This window comes from Urtica dioica, chromosome 4, assembly GCF_054948205.1.
Source record: "Urtica dioica subsp. dioica isolate 48M chromosome 4, U.dioica_male_clone48M_v1_H2, whole genome shotgun sequence".
Classification (NCBI taxonomy): Eukaryota; Viridiplantae; Streptophyta; class Magnoliopsida; order Rosales; family Urticaceae; genus Urtica; species Urtica dioica.
Window position 1 is genome coordinate 18,569,702 of NC_142759.1, and position 23,692 is coordinate 18,593,393.

Genomic DNA, 23,692 nt, shown 5'->3' on the forward strand with positions numbered 1-23,692 from the left:
CGCCTTCTTCCTTGACGGGATCTCGTTCATGCCAATGCATCTCAAGCGACGTGTGTCGAGAAGCGTACAATCACTTCAATTGATCTTTCAAGGGAAAATATCACAATATCTTTTGTGATATATTCTTCCCGGTTGGCTTCCATCAGCTCTCATTGCATACTGGGCACACTTCAGCTATCTTGAGATCTTTTCAAAATAACACACAATCATTGATGCACGCGTCGATCATCTCGTATCTCATGCCGAAACGCTTCAGCTTCGCCTTGGTCTCGTAGTGTTTTTCTGGAATTCAGTTACCAATTGGATGAGACTTCTTCAAGAGCTACAACAATTCTGTAAACGACTTGTTCGTCCAATGGTTCGTGACTTTGATGTGCATCAACGAAACCAGGAACGAAAAAGACGAAAATTCTTTGCATCCATGATACAATTCCGCTTCTAACTCTGCGAATAAGTCTTCCACTTGCTCATCTGCACGCACCTCGCTCGAGGTCGGATCCGCAAAGTCGTCGATGTCCTCGAGATCCATTATATCATGGAGAGCATCGTACAATATACTCATTTTTCATGCACAACAAAGGCGGCAAGTTGTACGTAGTTAGTAAAACGGGCCACATATTGTATGCTAGACTCATTTCCCTAAACGGGTTGAACCATCTGCGTCAAACCATCTGGGTATCTCTCGTCTAGATTCTTCCACGTCGAACCATCTGCAGGATGTCGTAAAACGCCTTATTCCTTGACGCGATCTCATTCATGCCACTGCATCTCAAGCGCCGTGTGTCGAGAAGCGTACAATCGCTTCAATCGATTTTCAAGGGAAAATAACGCAATATCTTTTGTGATATGTTCTTCCCGGTTGGCTTCCATCTGCTCTCATTGTAAACTGAGCACACTTCAGCTTTCTCGAGATCTTTTCGAAATAAGACAGAATCGTTGCACGCGTCGATCATCTCGTATCCCATGCCGAAACGCTTCAGCTTCGCCTTGACCTCATAGTGTTTTTCTGGAATTCAGTTACCAATTGGATGAGACTTCCTCAAGAGCTGCAACAATTCTGTGAACGACTTGTTCGTCCAATGGTTCTTGACTTTGATGTGCATCAACGAAACCAGGAACGATAAAGACCAAAATTCTTTGCATCCAGGGTACAATTCCGCTTCCAACTCCGCGAATAAGTCTTCCACTTGCTCCTCTGCACGCACCTCGCTCGGGGTCGGATCCGCAAAGTCGTCGATGTCCTCGAGATCCATTATATCATGGAAAGCATCGTGCAATCCACCGACTCCTCTCTGGTTAGTTTCGTTGGCATTTTCTACTTGGGTAAGCACATGACGTTCATCGTAATGATACCATTCGGTGTATCCCGGGGTAAACCCTTTGTTCAAAAGGTGATTCTTTACGACCCCGATGTCCTGCCATCTCAGGTTATTACACGACTTGCAAGGACAACGTATTGACCGTTTTCGTTCTGGAGTCTTCTTACAAGGTGGATAAACTCGTTAACCCCTGTCTTATACTGCAAACTCAACCGATTGTTCTCGGTAATCCAATTTCTACTTGGATTTGACATTCCGCTGAATGAGAAAGGTGAATCGTTAGAATTCGTTTTGTAAGAGTGAATTGTAAGGAAATTGAGAGGAGAAAAAATGAATCGTTATGATTCGTTTTGTAAAGGTGAAAGAGAAATTTTGAAAGACATGTATTAATTTTGAAACGAAATTGTTAGAATTCGTTATTATATACAAATTCACTACTGATTTCATTAACGAGTTAACCAATTTCGACAAATTAGTTAATTTCGTTAAAATATGTTACCGAAAGAGTTAATTTTTTTGACAAATACGTTTTATTCTACCAAAATTTCGGCAGAGTTTCCCCTATAATATTGACTAATCAAAATCTGCAATTTAAAAAAACACATATATCATCAACCAGTACTATCATATTAACATACTAAATACTAAACTGAGCCTCCGTGGCTCGATCGCAATAAATTTTAAATGAGTTTAAATTAAATTTAACATGTTACTAATTCATTTTAAAACATATTCATATATATTACTAATTAATCTAACTAAACATGTTACTAATTAATTAATTAACCAAATTTTCAACAAATTGCAATCAAATTAATCAAAACATGTTACAATTACATTAAATTACACTAAACACATGTTACTAATTAATTTAATATGTTATTTTTAATTTAATTCATCTAATCTAACATGTTACATATTTATAATCAAACTAAACATATAAATTACTTTTAATTTAATGTAACTAATCTAACATGCTACTATTTAATTTTATAACATATTACATATTAAATAATCTAAAAATGTTACTAATTACAAATAACAACTAACCTTCACTGAGGCAACGACGAGGCGACGAGGAGCTGTAAGGCACAAGACGCGGTGCTGCGAGGCAGTGAGCTACGACGCGGAGTGAACGCAGAGCTACGACGCAAAGTGAACGGGAGCTACGATGCGGGGCTGCGAGTGACCGGGCTGCGGGGAAAGAGTGAGAGAGTGAGAGAGTGTGAGACTTACAGTGATGGGCAAGGTCGGGGATGGGCTGGACTCGCGTAGGCGGAGAGAAAGGTCACCTCGCTGCTTCGGGCGACGGCTAGCGAGGCTAGGCCGAGGACGGCGAGGGGGCTGGGACGTCGGGGCTGGGCCGAGGGGGCTGGGCCGATGGGGTTGGGCGAGGGGGCGGGCCGAGGGGTGGTTCATGGCGTGGTTCATGGGCCGAGGTCGAGCTCGCCGGAGAAAGAGTTGCAAAGAGAAAGAGAGTTGCAGAGAGAGAGTGGGGGAGTTGCAGAGGAGAGAGAGAGAGAGAGAGAGAGAGAGAGAGAGAGAAGTGGTTCACGGGCTGAGGAAGAAGAGGGTCCGGGTATTTATAATACCCTAAGTTTATTTGGTGCGACATGTCGCACCAGGCGTCTCACCGAATATGAAATTACACAATGAAAAAATTTTGGGGGGATTTTTCAGACCGTTTTAAATTTTGAAACCTTTCGGTGCGACGGTCGTCACACCGAAAGGTATTAGGTGCAACGAAATCATATCCGGTGCGACAATGTCGCACCGAATACCACTTAACTTCAGCGAAAAATTTAGCTATCCGGATGGGTATCTAATGTGACATGTCGTACCTAATATGAGCTTAGGTGCGACATGTCGCAACTAATACCCTTTCGGATCAGAAAATTGAACTCGTAGTAGTGACGCGCGGAACATACTGATTGTTCCATAATAAGAAAACATAGCCATCTATGTCACATAACCTTTATTTTTTGTGTTTGTTTAATTTTTACACTTTGTATTTTAATCGTTACCATTTGCTTTAATTTAACGATCGAAGTCTTCCCGTCGGCCAATTTCCACGTTCAACATAAACGAGGATAAATTGCTTTGTATTCTGACAAGGTCTATGTTTTGCGAGGAATATATTATTGGCAAACTTTAAATGGATTGTTTCGGATGATCTTTTAAATTATGAAAATGAAATGTAAAGGACCACTAAATTGTAGAGGACAATAAAGTTGAATAGAAAAATGTGACTAAATTTAGAATTTGATTGTTTTTTAAATTAAGAATAAGAAAAGAACACATTATCATAATTTAATTCTTCCATTTTATCTAATTATTTGCTTAGCTAAATAGTCAATTGAAAAAAAATGAATTTGTACAATAACTAATATTTATCTCAAATTTAAAATATTCATAATCTAAAACATTTTCCAGTATCGCTAATATTTTTATCAAATAATTAGCACACTAGAAATATTTACACTTTTATATTGTTATTTAGCTAATCTTTAGTAAATATTTGGTAAATAGCCAAATTTTTTTATGGTTGCAACTATTTACACTATTATTTACAACTAATTACATAAAGTGTTGGTGTGTAGAGCCTAATTTGGTTGCCGAGATGAAGAGTTGAAGACCGGCGCCGAGCTGACGAGGTGGAATGCTGAAGGCCGAGGTAGATTGCCGAGTTAGGATCGATCGACGAGCTGACCGCATCGAGCTGAGACCATACGACAATTTTTATGTTGTTTTGGTCAGGAATTTCAAGCCTGTATGTTGCCCTAGTTGTTTCTCTATAAATTTGTTGTAGCTGTCACTCTTGTAGGGTGTGAAAAAGAACAGAGAGAGAAAAGGCGGGCGTACAGAGATAAAAGGGAGAACGAGTGTAAACATCATCCCTGATTTGGGTTTATAGCAGATTTGCAGCGGCAAAGTGGACGTAGATCTCACATTGAGATTGAACTACTATAAATTCTTATGTCCTTTCTTTGCGTTTGTTGATTTCATTTTCTGTTTGTGAGAGGAATTTCAGTGGTGAAATCCCAACAAAAGGTTGAATATTTGTCAGATATTTACTAAAAATTGGTTAAATAACAAATTATACACGTAAATATGGCTATATATCTACTGCCTACTGAACCCTATTTTTATTGACAATGTCAAATTTAATTTTTGCTAAAACCTAATTTTGTCTATATTAGTGAAAAAAATTAAAACATTGATTATTTTTCTTAATTAAATATTTTTTATGTTCACTATTGTTGAATATATTTTCATTAGTTTATTGATAATATGGATTATTTATAAATACTCAGTGTATGTTCAAGATATATACAGAAGTCTTATCCACTTTGTGGAGTCAGATATTAAGACTATAGTTCAAGCTCTCGTGATATTAATACATGCATCACTTTTCATATTTTCAAATTATTTCACTAATAACTATTTATCTTTTTTGTGATAAAAATACCCTCATGTTTCATAAATTTAGTCAACAATTTTTGAAATATGATCATCAATTATTGAAATCTGGTCAACAACTATTAAAATTTGATTAACTGTTATTGCAATCTGGTTAAAAATTATTGAAATTTTGTCAATAGTTATTGAAATATGTCAACAGCTATTGAAATCATATTAACTGTTATTGAAATCTGGTTAACTGTTATTGAAATTTGGTTAACTATTATTGAAAACGCTTATTTATGAAAATTAGAAGGTTCAGTGGTTAATATTGAAAAAAAAAATCAAAAAATTGTTACTTTCGACTATTTCCACTATTAAAATGAGTTCAGTTCTATATCGGATGTATCTAATCTATTGTCTATATATCTAGCCTCCAAGAGTAAAGTTGTCATGTATGTATAGGGAAGCCAATATAGCGCGACTCATGGTTCGGTAACCTATGTTCTTTCCATAGATAATAAACTCATTTGAATGAAAGATACTCCTCCTTTTGATAGAGTATGCCATTTTTTTTTCTATTTCTTCATTTATACGCTGTATATAAATTACATGGACTATTCTTACAAAGAAATTTTTTAAACTTCAAATAATATAGACAAATCATCATCTCGGTGGATTGAATTCATGTTCTCGTGTAGGAGAAGACTTCACATGTAGAAGGTAATGCTACACATACTAGACGCTTAGAGGTGAGTCTGTTATTGGTCTTGAACATTGCGATTAAGAATAAATTTCTCTCTTTGAAAAAAAAGAAGTTAGGCTACTATTTTATTCTCCCCTTTAAATAGGTTAAATATTAACAAATCTCTATTTCAATTGATTTATCGTGATTTCACACTAACTTCAGAATAAATTCGTAACTTAAACATATTAACTTTACTTTTTCTAATACTTTATTTGAGTTTGACTCACTAGATCGATATAATACTCGTTGAGAATCTTGTAAATCACGAGAAGCTCCCTCGAAAGCTCGGTAGAGGTACTAATGAAAAATCAAAGTATTTTCAAATATTAAACTATAAATATCGACGTATTAAAATAAAATTATAGACATGGACAAGTAGTTACGCTCACGATGGTTCGAAAATAACGACATATTCGCTTATATCCCTGCGATAGAATACTAATATTACAGCACAATGAATTTGATTGGGAAAGAGCACGTAGAGTACGACTTCATATTCATTATAATATTAATCAATTAATGACTATTCAACTTCATAATCACACAAACACCAAAATCAACTTCTTCTTCTCCTTCTCATTTGTACATTTCTCTCTCCGATGCAAATCTATCACGTTAATCAGACTTTTGATTTTAATTTTTAAAAGAAAAAGTCTTGATAAAACGTTTGAAACTGCGATTCATAGAACATGCCAGCTTTGACAACAGCGATAAATAAGAATAATAATAATTAAAAAAAAGGATAAATAATTAATTCTCACGATCATATCAGACCCTGCAAGGAAGACAAGTAAGAGGAGTTAAAGAAGAAGAATGAAAAAATGAACTAGTGCGGGGAAGGAATAGAGAGAGGATAATTGGAGGACTGACTGTTGGAACTCGATGTTGACGGAGACGGCGGAGAGGTTGGCGAGGGCGGAGAAGGCGGTGGTGGAGAGGACGAGAGTGGTGGCGGGGGCGGAGGGGTTGGAGGGCAGCGTGGCGGCGTAGTCGACGATCTTGACGAGAATGGTGCTCTCCGGCACGCACGTCCCCGGCACCGCCGCGCTTATGCACCGCACCTGGTACTGCCTCCCGCACGACGCCCCGTTGTCCCATATCCCCTCCCCCGCCGCCCCAAACACATTCGAGCTCGGAAACTCCCCCGACTCCCGACCATAACACGCCGTCGCTGCACATCATTCATTCACCTCAACTCTCAATTCTCGATTCATTCAATATATTCATGACACCAACGAGCACCAGATCGATGAATTTGCTTACGTAGATACGGCGGAGAGTAGTGGGCCGCGGTTCCCACGTCGGCCACGGATGGACGGAGGAGCAGTGAAGCTATTGCCAATACGATTACGATTCCCAGTCCTTGTACTTGTGGTGGCAGACTTGTAATATTCTTATGCCTCTTCGTCTCTACTGCCATCTTCGAGAGAAAGTGCGAATTATTATTTTTTTTTATTTTTTTATTTGGCTTTGGGGGAGAGTTTGGATTGGATTGATGAGCGTACACGTATATCGGTATCTTTTTTTTTTATATATATATGGTTGAAAAGTTTGTCATTATTATTTCATTATTGCTCTTTCTTCAAGTCAAGTCAACTTTTTAACAAATTTGAATTTGGGCATATATGGGAATTCATTTATTTATCGGAATATGATTGAAATAAATTGGTGTTCATCTTCCTACTCTATTTCTAAGGAACCTTCTTTGACACGCGCTAAGAAAATAAGCTATATCTCATATATAAAGCTAAGATCTAAATAATAAAATTTAAAATGATTTTGATCAAAGATCCAATTGTACAAAAGCCGATATCATGATTGGATTATTTAAACGAAAAAAAACTAGGTAAATTATTAACAATAAAAAAATCTTCAATTAGAGACGGTCGATCAATGTTGATATATGCACGACGGAGACAACTATGTACTGGCGGGAATGACAAGGACTCTGAGCTCTGCACGATGACCACGAAGAGTCAAGAAGTTCCGTATGACTACAAACTTTACAAAAATTGATGCGCGATCATAGAAGAAAAAAGATATACGTCTGCCTTAGGAAGAGAGCCTTCTGATGGTTAAGATCACCGGACCCGATACTTTCCATCCCGCTGAGCCTTTCCTCCATCTCGGACTCGATGCTTCGGCATAAGACCATTCCGGCGTCTACACGATGAAATCTCGGTACCATCTTCCTTCAAAATCCTTTGTCACTTACCCATCCTCCTTATCACTCCCAACTTTTTGGAAGAATCTTTGGAGTTTGCAAATCCTTCCTAAAATCAAGATTTTCATGTGAAAATTGGTTCGAAACAGCCTCCCAACTCTAGAGGCTCTCGGTCGTCGGCGAGTTCCATGCTCACGTTCATACCCCAGGTACGGCTCCCTTGAAAACTCTGCTCATATCTTCTTCTTTTGTCCTCACGTTCGGAAGATGTGGTAGTGTTCCATGACCGGAGACCGGATCCGAGTTTCTTCAACAACCCATGTCGGAGATTTTATCGTCACCACGTGGCCTTACTTCCGTGATGAACGCGAGCACTTCCCAGCCATCTGCTTTCTGGTTTGGAAGTCGAGGAACGCCCTTGTCCATGGCAGCAAACATCAACTGATCGCGCTTGTTCCAGAATCGGCAAGCATTTGGTTACATGAATTCTACTCGGCGAAGAATCACCGATGTAGCGGCAGAACTCAGCCCGAGCAAAGTAGAAATGGGTCCCTCCCAATGATGTCAAACTCAAGTTAAACGTAGCCGCGGTCACGCCAAAGACGGGTGAGGGCACGGGTTTTGGAGGGATTATTCGCGAGGACCCTCATCGGGGCCTTTTGCAGCCATCTACCAACCCGATATGAATCGCTGATGGCCAATACCCTTGCTCTCCGCGAGGGACTACTGTTCGCCAAGACGTACGACTTGTCAGTGGATACTGTCGAGAGCTAATGTCTTTCCCTTATTATTGCAATCAGCTCCCGCGCCCCTCCTGTCCACATTGAACCAATCATCAATGACATCTGGGTCTTGCTCACATATGCTAATGTTAGTTCAAGCCTCATCACTCCTCGAGAGGGGAACGCAGCTGCTCACACGTTAGATAAGTCCTCGTTTGATTTCCATAATGTCATTTGTTGGATTTTTAAGTGTCCGTCCAATATTTTCCTTGTTCTAGTAGCCGATATTTGGCTTACTAATGTTAATGAAATGGCTCACTTTTTATTTAAAAAAAAAATAATAATATGGGGTTTCACATGACTATTCAACATGTGTGAGATGCTAAGCTTGAAAAGAACTTTATAGAATAATTAGATGTTCACGGCTCTAAAAAAACATAATCTAGTTCTATTATGCACGATTAAGCACTTATTTGCTATTTTCTATAATGGTCATAATTCTTACAATTCGATTATTATAATTCATAAACTATATAAAAACATTTATTTTATCATGCAAGTTTTATCCATATAAGAGGTTTATTCAATTTGACAAGAATTCAGGCTCAATTAAAAAAAAAAAAATTAAACCAAACTTTTGTTATTAAAAGTTTGAGATTAGTTGGGGAGAAATCTCATGTCTACACTTAGTTTATATTATGGATAAACTACATAAATACCTAATGAACTACTGCACTTATAGCAACTTATCGGGTAATCATTCAGAATCTCATATCTGAATACTTGATGATACTCATTTTTTCAACGATCGTCATTTCTACAGTTAAAAGTTTACATTTTTAAGTATGAGAAATTGCCTCAACTACCACCATTTGATAAGGTTTTTTTTCAATTTCCCACCAAATGATTAATTTGGAAAAAAAAATATTACTAAGTCACTTATACAAATACAATTTTACCCTCAACAATTTATGTCAATTGTTGACATAGATGTCAATAATAGATGTCGATTGTTGACATCCATGTCAACAAACAGAGAACTTAAAACTCACAGATGTCACCAATAGATGTCAATTGTGACATCATGTTGAAGGTAAAATTGTATTTGTACGAATGGTTTACTAGTATTTTCTGTCAAATTAAGTTTTTTTGTGGAAAATTGGAAAAAAAAAAACTTATCAAATGATGGTAATTGAGGTAATTTCTCTTTAATTATTTTAAAATGTGTCAAGTTTTGAATCAACGTCTACACCACGAACCGTCACCACATCATCCTCGTGATCTGGTAAGTTCGCGTAGAATTCGTACATGAGCGTAACGTTTGCTTTGTGCTCGGGTGTGGCACAAAATTTTCTCCAAGAGAAACCTTCGATGGTATTGTTGATTTGAGACCCTATAGGCGTGGTTGAGCTCACCTTCAACCCTCGTTCAAAGATCGGACTTCGTTGAACGAGGATGTCGTAGCGTTCTTCTGCGGCCTTGCTAGTGAATACCCGACTATTATAATCCACTACGGGTTCGGGTTCGGCTTGACGAGACCTCTTTTTTTTTTGTGGGGGGGCGAGAAGAGCTAGGGGCGGCTTCTTTGTGACCGGCGGTTGTCTTTGAACGGCCCATTTTCACCTAATTGAACAAATCATTTCAAACTCAAATTCAACAACATTTTCAAACAATAAATCATCTTCAACACAAAATTAAACTCAATTCAACACTAAATACATATAAAAACACATTATATTCAAATAAATAAAACATAAAACTCATCACAAACACAAATTCAAACTCAAATCCGACCTCAATTTAACTACAATATCAAAATACAACTCATTTTAAATCTAAAATAACATTATACCCAAAATCATAAATTAGAACAAAAAACCCAAAATAAAAAACCCTAATTTCGGCCAAATCTACACCCCCAATATCATAAATTACAACCAAAATCATAAATTAGTTTATAAATCACACAAAGTATTCATAAAAATTAGGATTTTGATATGAAATTGAGATAAAAACATACCTTGATAAAAGAATTTGGTGGGAGAGAGAGCAAGGGAGGCGACACCGAGAGAAAGAAAGAAGAGCACGGCGAGATTTTGCTTCGGCGAGGAGGGCGGCGAGATTTGGCGGCGGCGAAATGGCGGCGAAGTTTCAAGGTTGGTTTGGGAGGAGAAATGGCACAGAATCGGCCGAAATGAAGGTCTGAGGCGAGAGAAAGTGTAAAAAATGAAAAAAGAAATCGAAATGAGGCTTTTATAGTGAAGCCCTAAAATTTTTTACGACATTTCGCCGCGGCGAGTTTCAGCCTTCGCCGCGGCGAAATGTCGTAAAAAATTTCCACAACGGGTTATTGTCCCGTTGTGGAATCGATTCGCCGCGGCGACTCATAAGTTTCGCCGCGGCGAGATGTCTGACTTCATACCTTTCCCACAACGGTACAGTGTACCGTTGTGGAAAAGTTTGGCCGCGGCGAGTTTGAGCCTTGGCCGCGGCGAGATCCAACAACGGGTCACTGTACCGTTGTGGAATGTCCAGAATTCCACAACGGTACTACAGTACCGTTGTGGAATCATAAAGATTCCACAACGGTACTGTGGTACCGTTGTGGAATCCTGGATATTCCACAACGGTACGGTGTCCCGTTGTTGAATCTTGGACATTCCACAACGGTACGACTGTACCGTTGTGGAAGCATATAGATTCCACAACGGTACTGTGTTCCGTTGTGGAATTTCCGTTGTGTAATCCAACATTTGTAGTAGTGTTGATTACTCAGCAAATTACTAAAATATCCTTAACAAATAAATGAGTATTGTTTTAAAAGTGAAATAATAATAAATAAAATGAAAAAGCTTTCTATCTCTCTCTCATCGAGCAAAGACACACATATATACATATAAATATAGATACATACATATACATTCACAAACACATACACACGGTATGGCAGTGTTGATGCGGAGAAGTCCTGTGACGATGCCAACAAAAAACGGAGGAGATGACTACTCGTCATCTATCAATAAGAGTAAAAATTTGAAGACATCGTCGGAGGTCGAAAGAGGGGTGGGTTTGGTTGGGGGACATAACTCGTTTTATGTTAGTAATTCATAACTCGTTTTATGGTGGTTTATATACTAGTTAATATGGGACAAAATACATTTTTAAAAAATAAGTAAGAGTTCTGTTAAGATCTAAATTTGCCATACAAAAATTAAAAATCAACATTTGGGAAGTAGAGAGTGAAAAATTAAAAACACTTAGAGTGATATTGCCAAAGAACAAAACAATCGTATAAACTTGTTTATAATAAATTATACAGAATGTATATAACATATATATGAGAGAGAGAGAGAGAGAGAGAGAGAGAGAGAGAGAGGGAGATTTAAAAACACAATATTGATTGAAATCTCAAACAAGCAAAAACTTACTTTACGTTTTCAATTTTTTTTTGTTTTATTTTTGTTCCGAAAATAAAACGATTAGTTAAAGTATGGAATTGCAAGTATTGAAAATTTAGTTATTTTTTATTTTTAAAAAAATTAATAATTAGATATTGACTATTTTAAGATTATAAGTCTTGAAGTGTCCTTAATTCGTGTAATTTATGCAGTTTATTTTATAAAATAAACAATTAATTAATAGGATAATTGTGATCGATTCTAAACAAGAGAATATAAAGATTTTTTTTTATTTTTTTTTTAATAAAACTCAATGGAAATTAATGATGTTTTATTTTCTCTTTTTGTTTAAGCATATTTTCTCTTTTTTTTCCTATTGGTAATTTATAGTTGTATGGATGGCTGAGTATGACCCAGCACATTATGTGCAAACTCATTTAATTTGTCTCTTTAATTTCACGAGCTTTAGTCAATGTAATTTTCTATAATTCTCTTCTTGTTTTCTTCTTATTATTATTTTCTTTTTTATTTATAAAAAATGTTTATTTTCTTCTTTATACAAGGTTTTAAGGATGCAACTTGATATAATAGATAAATGTTGAACATCCATTTTATTGTTTCTAAACGCTAACATTGAAATTACTTGGCGATATTACATAAAAATAAAAATAAAAATAAAAAAAAGGCATGACTAAGAGCATATCTCTGGTGCTCTTTGTATTTTAGTAATTTTTTTTAGCTATTTTAACCGAAAGTAAGTCATTTTTTTTTATCTCACTTCAACTACACTCTCTATTTTAACTAGCATTTCAAATATTTACAAAAAAAAAAAAAAAAAAAAAAAAAAAAGCAGTTGGAAAAAAATTTGTTAAAATAAGTAGATAATAATATAATTAAAATAATATTAAAAAATTTAACAACAATCAATAAGCACAAACATGTTGTAGCAACTCTATCAAAATGTACGAGATGTGCATAGATCTACAAGTGCATTGTCAAGTTCCTCGAGATCTCAAGATTCAGCTAGCAACGACGATATCACACTATACAACACGTCTCAATTTCTTTCCACATGCAACAAGATACATTTCACGTCTTGGAATGATGGAGACAACGCGAAAACATGTTTCTTTTCTTGTCAAGAATGGCTGGTGGCATACTCTCGATATCGGTCTCTTAACTGTTTCATCCAAAACCGCATTTAGTATCTCCGGTCACATTATCGATGATAGAAGATGTAATCTAAGCCTTGAATTGGTGGAGGAATTGACTATTGGAAAAATTGGCTTCTTCACGATACACAAGCTCAAAGGACATTCGTTAAATTCAATCTAGTGGATGATTTTATTTTTTATTTTATAACTTAACGATTAGATTTGAATTTGTAACTTTGAATAATTATGAATTAAATTTAAAGGTATTCTTTCCTTTACCGATAGTTATCCCTTTGGATTTACTCAGAGAGGCTTTAACGAGGCTGTTTTCAATACATTATTCTTCATTATCTCACTTTTACATTCTAGTTCTTACTTAAAAAAAACACCATATTTTAGTTTGGGTCCATTAGATGTATAACCTATTTACAATTTTGGTTTGCTATTTAGCCAATCTTTAGTAATTTTTTGGTAAATAGCCATGACCAAATATTTACACGCGTAAATTGACTGAAATGCTCTATCAAAATGTTGGCTATTTATGTAAAATTTACTTAAAACCTACAAAACATTGACTATTTACCTAAAATTTACAAAACGTTGACTAATTAGAAATTTCTCTAGTTTTAATTGGCTAATTATTTGTTTTAATTTTTATAAAAAAATATGAAATTTAACTATTATTTTATATACGGAATTGAAAATCTTCATCACTAAAACGGAAATTTCCGTTCCGTATATACCGAAACTCCGATTAACACTGAAAGTAAATGTTCCTTCCGGTCAAAGGTGGAAATACAAAAAAAAAAAAAAAAAAAAAAAAAAAAAGTAGTGGCAGTTGGCTAGGTTCACTTCATGCGCTAAATTACGCTTGCATGAAAAATTGACAATAGCCAACGTCAATCATGGAAAGCGGGACTGTCGACATGCACTTATGAACTTTTAAGTTATTTTCTTCTCTAGACTAAGGCTTCACATTGTTTCAATTTTCTTTTATCAAAATCTATCTGAAGACAAATAATAATTGAGTAATCAAAGTCTTGAAAAAATATTTTAATCTATTAGCATTCTTGTGTTTCTTTGAAGGGTAGCGATTTAGTTTAACTTAAAGGCTGTATAAGCATATTATTTTGTGTTGAAATTGACAATAATAATATCAATTGTTTGTCATTTTATAAAAATAAACAAAAACTCAAATATTAATAGTTCTAATATCACAAGAGTCACGAAATCAATCAGTTCATGACTAAATGTATCACGGAATCAACCAGTTCGTGACTGGTCTGATACAAAATGTGTCAATATTTGAATTTTGGTTAATTTTTTATAATTTTCAAACAAATGATATTATTGCTGTCTATTTTCTTCTGTGTTGTAATTTTTTAATGATTAAAACAAGAATGGTTTGCAAGCAAACCTAAAATTTCGAATATTTAGAACAAGTTTAATAATTCAAAAGGGCTGATTGGGTAAACCAAATACAATATTGGTCATGCGTTCATTTTCGTAAATAATTCAAAATATCCAATCTATTATTAAAGGCATGGATGGTTGCTGTTGTTTATCAATAACGTTGACCGTTGACTCAATTATTTTGGGACCAGATCTGCATCCATATCCAATTGCGCATGAGATTCTTGAATTTGTAAACCACAAGCTTCTATATTTCCTTTAATTATTCGTTCGAAACATATACTTATCTTAATTCTTAACTACTTATTCGGTGTTAATGAGAGAGACACTTCTAACAGTACCCCGAAACCAACCAAGTTGATTTGAGTCCAAATTAATTTTGAGTTACTAAATTAAGTGAAACTGACAAAAGTCTCCAATGTAGATAATCAAAATGAATCAACTACATCCATTATTTAGTAATGACAAATCAATCTTGTACAATTTAGTGATCAAAATGAAACAAACATACATTTTGACCTTGAATGTAAATGAGACCATTTTGCATCAGTAGAGAAACAAATACTTAGTGATCCACAACTTTGTATCATTTTTTTACAAAATTAACCTTATTTAGTTACTTTTCACTTTTAATATTTATTTAAAGACTACACATGTGGAGTGTTTCAAGTAATCATGTAGAGTATCTTTGAGCAGCTATATCTACACTAACTTACAGTTTAAAGTCGCGAGTTCCAGTGATACGTGGACAAAAAATTTCTGAACAAAAATTACCTTAAAAACTATGTCACGTAATATTTTTAAAATAAAAGAAAAATAGACACTGCATACGAATGAATTTCTTTTACATAAATAAATAAAAATGTATCTAAATCTAATAAGGTTCAATAATATTTACACACATGTAGTTACGAGGAAAACACATATTCCTTCAGTATTTTTTTACATTGTATCAGAGCCGCTTCACAAACTAATCTATCCCAATAGAGAAAGACCAAAACACAATACATAGAAAATTTGCAAAACGCAAATTCCGAGTCTTTGAATAATTGATTCGGGAGCTATTGATCATATGTCTGGTAGCTCTTATATTTCCGGCTTATATTTTCTTTATGTGGTAATCAAAAGGTCAAAACAGCCAACAATACTCTATCTTATATCGCTGACAAAGGCTTTGTTGTTATGTCACCTTCCATCGATCACTTCACTAAATGTTCATCATGTTACAACCTCTCATGTAATCTTATATAAGTCGACCACCTAACTCATGAATCCGAATGTCTCACAAAATTAGTTTCCTCCGGTTGTGAATTTCAAGATATTCGTTCCTTAAAGACAGTTGACAATGCTAAAGAAGTTGATATGCGCTCCTCAAAATATAAAAATCCTAGTCTATTTCACTGTGAGATTCGCCAATTCGCAAAGCATCATAAAACTGTTTATCGGGCTCTAAAGTATGTGTTATCTAAGCCTTTTTTGTCTTGTGAATAGTGATATTTGGGGATCCTTATACCATCTTCAACCCACTTCATAGTGGAGTCGAAAGTGACAATATGGAGTGTGATTTGCTCCAATCCAACAACATTTTTCACTCGATTATGGAATGGAGGAATAGTGAAAATCCATAGAGTTTTACTATTCATTCCACTCCATTTTGGAGTGAGATTTAATCATATTAAATTAGTTTTAACTCATTTCAAAACAACCCCACAACTTATTACATTTTAATATTTATATGTAATTATATTAATATATCACAAAATAATTTTGTGTTATTCTAATTTGATATGAACATTGATGAAAAGTCATGAAATTACATGACATATATGTGTGTATATATATATATATATATATATATAAATTAAAACCTTAAAAACTAAATTGCTAAACATGATGCATTACAAAGTCAATTGCAAACAACATGATAGACATAAGCAACATCTAGTATTTAGGATTATAAGGTTCATCAATATCATTGAAAATATTGATAAATGGATTTGGTGTAAAAAACCCTTGTTGTTGTTGTTGTTGTTGTTGTTGTAGCTATTGTATACGACGTTGTTATGTTCTTTCTAATAATATTTCAGTTTGCTCTATTCTATATAGCTCTTTCAATTAATATTTTAGTATGGTGCAATTCACTTTATATTGGTTGCCAAGTATTAAATATTATATGTTATGTTTTTATTTTATATAAAAAAATATTACTTTGTATTTTTATTGGAGGGTCACATAATCATTTTAAATTTATATGATATCTATAAAATTATATAGCATGGTTGGATACAAAAAGTACAAGTTCAATATATATGGACTATAATGTAATAACTAAGAAGTTGGAAAATATGGAATATGATTTTTTGGTGTTAAAAATGGAGTACTAGGTTGGAGACAAAATATTGTTTGAAGTGACATAAATTGCATTTTAGAGTGTAAGAAACTGGATTTATGGAAATTTGGGTTGGAGATGTTCTCACATGATTTATTACTCTCATTGATAATCATACTCGAATAACTTGAATTTACCTAAAAAGTTCTTCGCATTCATAACGGCGGTGAGTATTTTAATTCTATTATTATATATAAAAATAAAAATTAACTCAACAACGAATTCTACACTAGAGTTCTTGCATTGATACACCTCAACAAAATAGCGTTGTCGAACGAAAAAATTGAGATCTCTTAGAGGTCGCCTGCAATTTCCACATGTTTCTCATCGTTTTTTGGGTGGCGCCATTCTAACTTCCTCATATTTGATAAAATGGCATGCCAACAAGAGTTTTAATTAACTACACATACTTTTACAACACTTAGAACATTTTATCCTTCGAATCGCTTATTCACTAAATTACCTCCATGAGTGATTGGTTGTATGACTTTTGTACATATTCATGGACATAAATAATAGATGAAAACTTGATCCTCGTGCTCGTAATTGCATTTTTCTTAGTTTCTAACCTACCCCAAAAGATTATAAATGTTTTATCCTAATACAAAAAAGCACTTTGTTAGCTTGGATTTCATTTTTTTTTTAAACCTTATTTTTCCGAAACTTTGGTTTGGTGGAGACAAATGATGAATCTCAGTTTTTTAGAATAGATATGTTTGCCAATAATAAAATTTTTAAAAACATTTTCATATGAAATCCACTTCTTTGGCTCCCTCTTCTGAAATTTGTGTTTCATCCAGATCAGTGCCACATCAAAGTGAAGACAGCCTAACATTCTCACTAATATTAGCACCTTCACTTAGCATAGGATCAGTCGATTAGGTAATTCTTCTTCACATGTGTTTCTAATTAGAACTAGTCTCGAACAATTTAAATGAAATAATTGCCATTCGAACACTTGAATGCACTAAAAATCCTATTTATCCCAAATCTAACTTCATTTCCTGTTATAAACTCTCACCTGAATTCATAACATATGATGAAATTCCCAAGTCGATACATGAAGCCCTAGTTATTCTACGATTGAGGGAAGCTATTTCGAGGAGATGAAATCTGAGAGGTAAACAAGCGGTAGGAAGCAAATAAGTGAATATCAAGTATAACGTTTATGGTTCAATCAAAAGGTACAAAGCACGACTAGTTGCTAGGAGGTTCACTCAAACACATGGCCTTGACTATAAAGAGATAGTTGCGCAAATAGCTAAGTTGAACATAGTTAGAGTAATTTTTCGTTGACATCCAATCTTGATTGGCCACTTCTACAATTGATGTAAAGAACGTATTTCTTAATTAGGAAGAAGTATCCATGGATGTTCCACCTAGTTTGAAATACATGGCATCAAATGAAAAATTATGCAGCTTGAAGAAATCTCTCTGTGGCTTAAATTACCGACAGCCTAGTTTGAAAGGTTCACAAGGGCAGTGAAAGAAAAATGATATATTCAAGCTCACAAGGATCACTCACTTTTCTTTAAACACAATAGTGACAATATGGCTATCTTAATTGTGTATGTCAATGAGATCGCTATGACAGGTGATGATACACCCGAACTGGAGATCCAAATTTTTTTTCTTCTCAAAGCAGTTCGGGGTAAAAGATCTAGGTACACTTAAATATTTCTGCGGTATAGAAGTAGCTCGATTTTCAAAAGGCATCGATATATGTCAATGGAAATATGTGCTAGATTTGTTGGAAGGAACTGGGTTGCTCTGTTTAAGCCTACAAAAGCTCACGAGGACCCTACTAAGATCCTTAAAAACGGGGTGGTGTCGATCAGTGAATAGATTCCAACTCCAGAAGTTTGTCTGTAAATTAATATACTTGTCCTACATGAGGCTGGAAATCGCCACTGTTGTAGGAAGAATAAGCCGGTTTATGCATTGTCTTATAGAAGAACACTTCACGAAATTATGTAGAATTCTTCATTACCTCGAGGGTAATTCGAGAAAGAGAATTTTGTTTGCAAAGAATCAGAGCTGAGAAGTAGAAGTCTTTACGGATATTGGTTGGGTTGGACGACATATGACCGTATTGAAGTGGGAAAGTCTCACATTGGTTGTATGTGTGAATGGACATGTGTTTATATATAAGTTGAACCTCTCCACTTAGTACCAATTGGTTTTAAGATGGAATTCAACAGACCGAAGATCAACATCCGGCTGCTTCTCATATGGTTATATGGTGAAGCAAGAAACCTAATGTGGTTAGGCTGGATGTTGAGGCCGACTTCAGAATAATGAAAAATAGGATATGTGAAGTACTTTGGTTGAAAGGTTAATAGAGGAGTTGAAGATGGAGTTTGATAAACCAATGAAATTATTGTGCAACGATAAATCAACTGGAATCCTGGACAACACAGTCGTACAAAGCATGTCGAACATGATTGACACAAAAGTGATGAAATATGTGTTTCGTTCGTTCCTTTTTCAAAGCAACTTGCCAATGTGCTAACCAATGATCTCTTCAAGTAAACATTCGAGAATTCGTTATCCAAGCTTGACATATATCTTTGCTTAAGAGTATATATAGATATATATATATATATATATATATATATATATATATATATATATATATATATATTACTTAGTCAAGGGATCAGTTTACTCAAGTTATTTCAGTTCCGCTCCACAAAGAATGTAAAATTCTCAACAAAAACCAAAAATGCGGATCAAGTCATCCAAAAAAGTCAAAAGGTTAACCCGATCAATCCCCATGTGTTTTTTTTTTTTTTCTTTTATCGGACCAACGGCTCATGAATAGTTGAATCCCTATTCTATTACATCAGGTATATCAGAAAACAATAGTTGAATCTAATTTCAATGTTTTTTCAATGTATCACGTACATCTAAGTTGTAGCAAATTTACTTCCATTTTCCCTGGCACCACTCACAATGCTTCTAAGCGCTCACAAATCACAATAACGCAGAACTTCTAGTGCGCACTCTAACATATACGAGTACCGGCATTACTTCGAGTATTGAAATAGTAAGTTCAGTTTTGTATTAAAAAAAAATTGAAAATCAAGGGTGAAATAAACTGAAGAGGAATATCATCTAACATTCCCGGAAATGAGGGCAAAAGAAAATAAATACAAGCTTGAAAACAAAGGTGCAACCATATCGAAGTCAAGTAAGTGAGAGATTTGGCGTGCAAAGCTAAAACCCGTCTTTTCAGTGGCCGTCGAAGAGAACTACTTCCAAAGCTTGCGAAGCGACATGTTCTTCTCAGTCTCTTTCTTCATTACCTTTGCCACTGCCATCTCAAAGTCTTCCTGCGTTACATGAACCCTTCTCTCCCTCAAAGCAAACATACCAGCTTCCGTGCACACAGCCTGTTTGTCCAAGAACATCGTGAGAAAATTACTCAAGAAACCGAAATATGCAGGGCTCGAATATAGATCTATACCTTGAGTTCTGCACCAGACGCGCCATTCATCTTCTCCGCAATCTTCTTCAGATCGATTCCACGCATCAAGTTCATTCTCCTCGAATGAATTTTCAAGATGTCGAAACGAGACTGCAAAAAATTAAGAAGCAACAGATGTTATATATACAACCACAATCGCGAATACAATACTGATAATCAATCCATATTTTTTTGTGAAACAAATCAATCAGTGAATTTGAATACTTAATAATCAATCAAATGAGGTAAATTTATTTGCTAAATGAGAGAGAAAAAATTACGTCCTCATTGGGGTTTGGAAACTCAATCTTTCTGTCGATTCTCCCTGGCCTAAGGAGAGCTTGATCGAGAATATCAATGCGGTTAGTTGCCATTAAAACCTGCCAAAAAGTGAAGCTTAGAAAATATTCCGGATGATCTGAGAATAATTTTAAATGAATAAATAAAACCAGATAATGCAAGTCCATATCTTCTCTACAGCTACATAGAATATACCTTGATCTTGTTTGATGCTTCAAATCCATCCAACTGGTTAAGAAGCTCCAACATAGTCCTCTGAACCTCGCTGTCTCCGTTGCCACTGCCTGATTCCATTCTCGCAGATCCAATACTATCTATTTCATCCATGAAGATGATAGATGGAGCGTGCTCCCTGAAACAGAACAGTATGAGTGTATGTGAGAACCTTGGCTGATGAATCTCAACTCAATATTTCTCCGTTAAATGAAAATACAGCAATGTTATCACACTATGGAAACCAGCTTGACCAAATGAGGCAAACAAAGTGGTCAAAATAGGGAAAGAAGATACTGAACATGATGAACAAAGATAAAGACCAAACCAACCTCGCCATGACGAAAAGCTCTCTGACCATTCTGGAACCTTCTCCGATGTACTTTTGGACCAACTCAGAACCGGACACCCTAATGAAAGTACAATCAGTGTGATGAGCCACAGCTCTAGCCAGAAGTGTTTTCCCAGTCCCAGGTGGACCATACAGCAAAACTCCCTATCACACAGAAATATAATAGTTAAAGCTAACAATAACAAAATTAATCATGAATGAGGTAGCCAAACAAATGCCTTTGGTTGTGATTACCTTTGGTTGAGCTATTCCAAGGCTCTCAAATAATTCGGGATGCTTGATTGGAAGCTCAATGACCTGAGAAAAATAACAAAAACCATGTGAAAAAGAAACGAAGGAGCAATACAATGACTCAGAATCCATAAAAGAACTTATCAAAAGCCCATGAAGACCTAGAAAGAATAAGTTAGAAGGATTTTCGTATATTTAAAATGCATTGAGAAAGACCTCTTTGATTTCTTTAATTTGTTGGTCAAGACCACCGATCATGTCGTATGTGGAATCTGGAACCTTTTCAACTTTCATAAGGTTGACAAGAGGATCAACTTTGCTAGGCAAGACCAAATGAAGAACATAGCTGTCATTGCGAAGAGCAACTCTGGTGGAAGGTGTAATCTTCGTGATATCTATGCTTTTGTCAATATCAACAACGTATTTCCCTTCTGGGTGAACCTAAATATAGGAAGAACATGAAGTATTAGAAAACAAGCACAGTTTGAAAAAAAATCAATATATTCAGTATAGATTATAGAAATCAAGACAGCATCAAGCATAGCAAAAGAATTACCTTAACCAAAACCTTGTTTTTCCCCATTACTTTGACAACTTCCCCAACATAAGATCCAGGCTCTTGAAGCAGCTGTAGCTCTTCCCTAAGCATCCTCACTGTTCAAATCAAGTAATTTTTTAGAATTGTAGATCCAGTAATTAATACAAGGGAAATGAAGAAAAATAAATGCTTCTAAGATCAGAAACTAGGAACCATTCAGGCCCTTGACTCGTATGTTTAATTAATCTCTACCCATTCGTTGACATTGAATTGCAGAGGAAAGCTGATTAGCTATCTAGATCAATAACACTGAACTTTTAACGAACTAGCCTATTAAGGATATCTTCTTGATTCAACTATGGAAATTCGATACAAAGAAATGATATGAGACAGTGATCAAAAAATTTCTTGGGCAATAATGGTATATAACAACACCCCTTCAAGCTACTTATAATTTCTCAACACCATAAAATTGTAGTTTGTAATCATAAAAAAAGTGTTGAATTTTACAATCATTTTGTTTATGCAGTCAAGTTCTTGAAAATAACTGGCCAATCGTTTCAGTATAACTCTTCTAAACCGGCCAAACTCATATCTGATACTCCGTCGACAAAATACAGATACCCACGAGAAAGTCCTCACCTGAACTTCTATCTTTAAATATCCCCATGCCCAAAAATTTCAATTTAAACCCTAGATTAATAGTACAATGATTAATCCAACCACAAAATAAATATAAACCGCCAAGAATAACCCTAATTTCACCCAATCAACCACGGTGTAAAACCTAATCAGCAGCACTAAATAACCGCATAAAAAAAAAAGTTATGGCACCTGAAATTCAAATACCCACGAGAAAATTCTCACCTGAATTCTATCTTTAATGATCCTTATGCATGAAAATTTCAATCTATATCATAGATTAATAGTACAATAATCAATCCAATCACAAACGAAATGTATACCGCTAAGAATTACCCCAATTTCACCCGCCCAACCACGGTGTAAAACCTAATCAGCACTAAACAACCTCATCAAAAATTAGGGTTTGGCACCTGAAATTGGAAGTACGACACGAAAACCTAATAAATCAAGAGAAATGGAGAGCGATCGGACCTCGGGAATTGAGCTCGTTTCGCTGGGCTTCGAGACGATTGAGATTGTGAGTCTTCTGCCGGACTTGAAGCTGAAGCTCGTGGATGTGCTGGAGGTAGTACTGCCGGAGACCTTCTCCCTGTTTTCCGGCGACCTTCGCCGAGCAAGTCTCCTCCGCCATAACCACCTCCGGTATCTTCGTTTCCACTCCCACTGTCGCCATTTAAGATTAGTAAAGAAAGTTTCGGATTCAGATTTGTGTTTTTTCCTCTTCTTACGACGAGAATGAATGAGAGCTTTATTTACTTGCTTCTTGTGCTTTCATTTTGCCTTGCACATGAAGTCGGTGAATTTGGGTTTATGGGCTTTGATGGGCTAATGGAGTTAGGCTTAGGCTTTTAACGTTGGGCCTTTAAATGGGTCTTTTTAACCCCTTTTGAGGTTTTAAAAATCACAGGGATTTGGACATTTATTAAAAATGATTCCTAGTTTAGGATCTCTTCAATATTTTTGGATCAAAATCCAATATGTCAAAATTAATCCAAAAGTATGATTTTCTTATATTTATTGATATTAAACTACCCTCAATGAAATATTCTTTTAATTTTTTTATATATTTTATCTGTCTCGTTTATTTACATGATCGTCAATAATTTATTTGATTTATTGACATTGTCTACATAATTTTTTTTTGGACAATTTGAAAAATATGAAGAAAAAAACATTCAAGAAAACCAAACGAAAATCAATAACTACACATCTTAAATTAATCTCGTTTCAAGCCT

At 35.2% G+C, this 23,692-nt stretch overlaps 2 protein-coding genes across 2 annotated transcripts; both read right to left on the reverse strand.

The window, feature by feature from the left end:
- Positions 1-5,594: 5,594 nt before the first annotated feature.
- On the reverse strand, positions 5,595-7,082 carry LOC149400983 (EG45-like domain containing protein). The gene is made up of 3 exons (XM_089612403.1): positions 6,733-7,082; positions 6,340-6,640; positions 5,595-6,244 (listed from the first exon to the last, which is right to left on the reverse strand). The coding sequence occupies exons 1-3, from the start codon at positions 6,887-6,889 to the stop codon at positions 6,238-6,240; spliced, it is 465 nt and encodes a 154-aa protein (XP_089468529.1). The 5' UTR covers positions 6,890-7,082; the 3' UTR covers positions 5,595-6,237.
- Positions 7,083-19,750: 12,668 nt separating this feature from the next.
- On the reverse strand, positions 19,751-23,233 carry LOC149400984 (26S proteasome regulatory subunit 8 homolog A). The gene is made up of 9 exons (XM_089611683.1): positions 22,929-23,233; positions 21,831-21,928; positions 21,491-21,715; positions 21,278-21,340; positions 21,024-21,187; positions 20,674-20,830; positions 20,460-20,558; positions 20,179-20,289; positions 19,751-20,104 (listed from the first exon to the last, which is right to left on the reverse strand). The coding sequence occupies exons 1-9, from the start codon at positions 23,128-23,130 to the stop codon at positions 19,964-19,966; spliced, it is 1,260 nt and encodes a 419-aa protein (XP_089467809.1). The 5' UTR covers positions 23,131-23,233; the 3' UTR covers positions 19,751-19,963.
- Between the last annotated feature and the right edge of the window lie 459 nt (positions 23,234-23,692).

Coding starts and splice junctions, on each gene's coding strand:
- LOC149400983 (XM_089612403.1), bottom strand. CDS start 6,889: ATGGCAGTAGAGACGAAGAGGCATAAGAATATTACAAGTCTGCCACCA. Junction 6,641..6,732: donor CTACTCTCCGCCGTATCTAC/GTAAGCAAATTC, acceptor AATGATGTGCAG/CGACGGCGTGTTATGGTCGG.
- LOC149400984 (XM_089611683.1), bottom strand. CDS start 23,130: ATGGCGACAGTGGGAGTGGAAACGAAGATACCGGAGGTGGTTATGGCG. Junction 21,188..21,277: donor TTGGAATAGCTCAACCAAAG/GTAATCACAACC, acceptor TCTGTGTGATAG/GGAGTTTTGCTGTATGGTCC. Junction 20,831..21,023: donor GAGCTTTTCGTCATGGCGAG/GTTGGTTTGGTC, acceptor GTTCTGTTTCAG/GGAGCACGCTCCATCTATCA.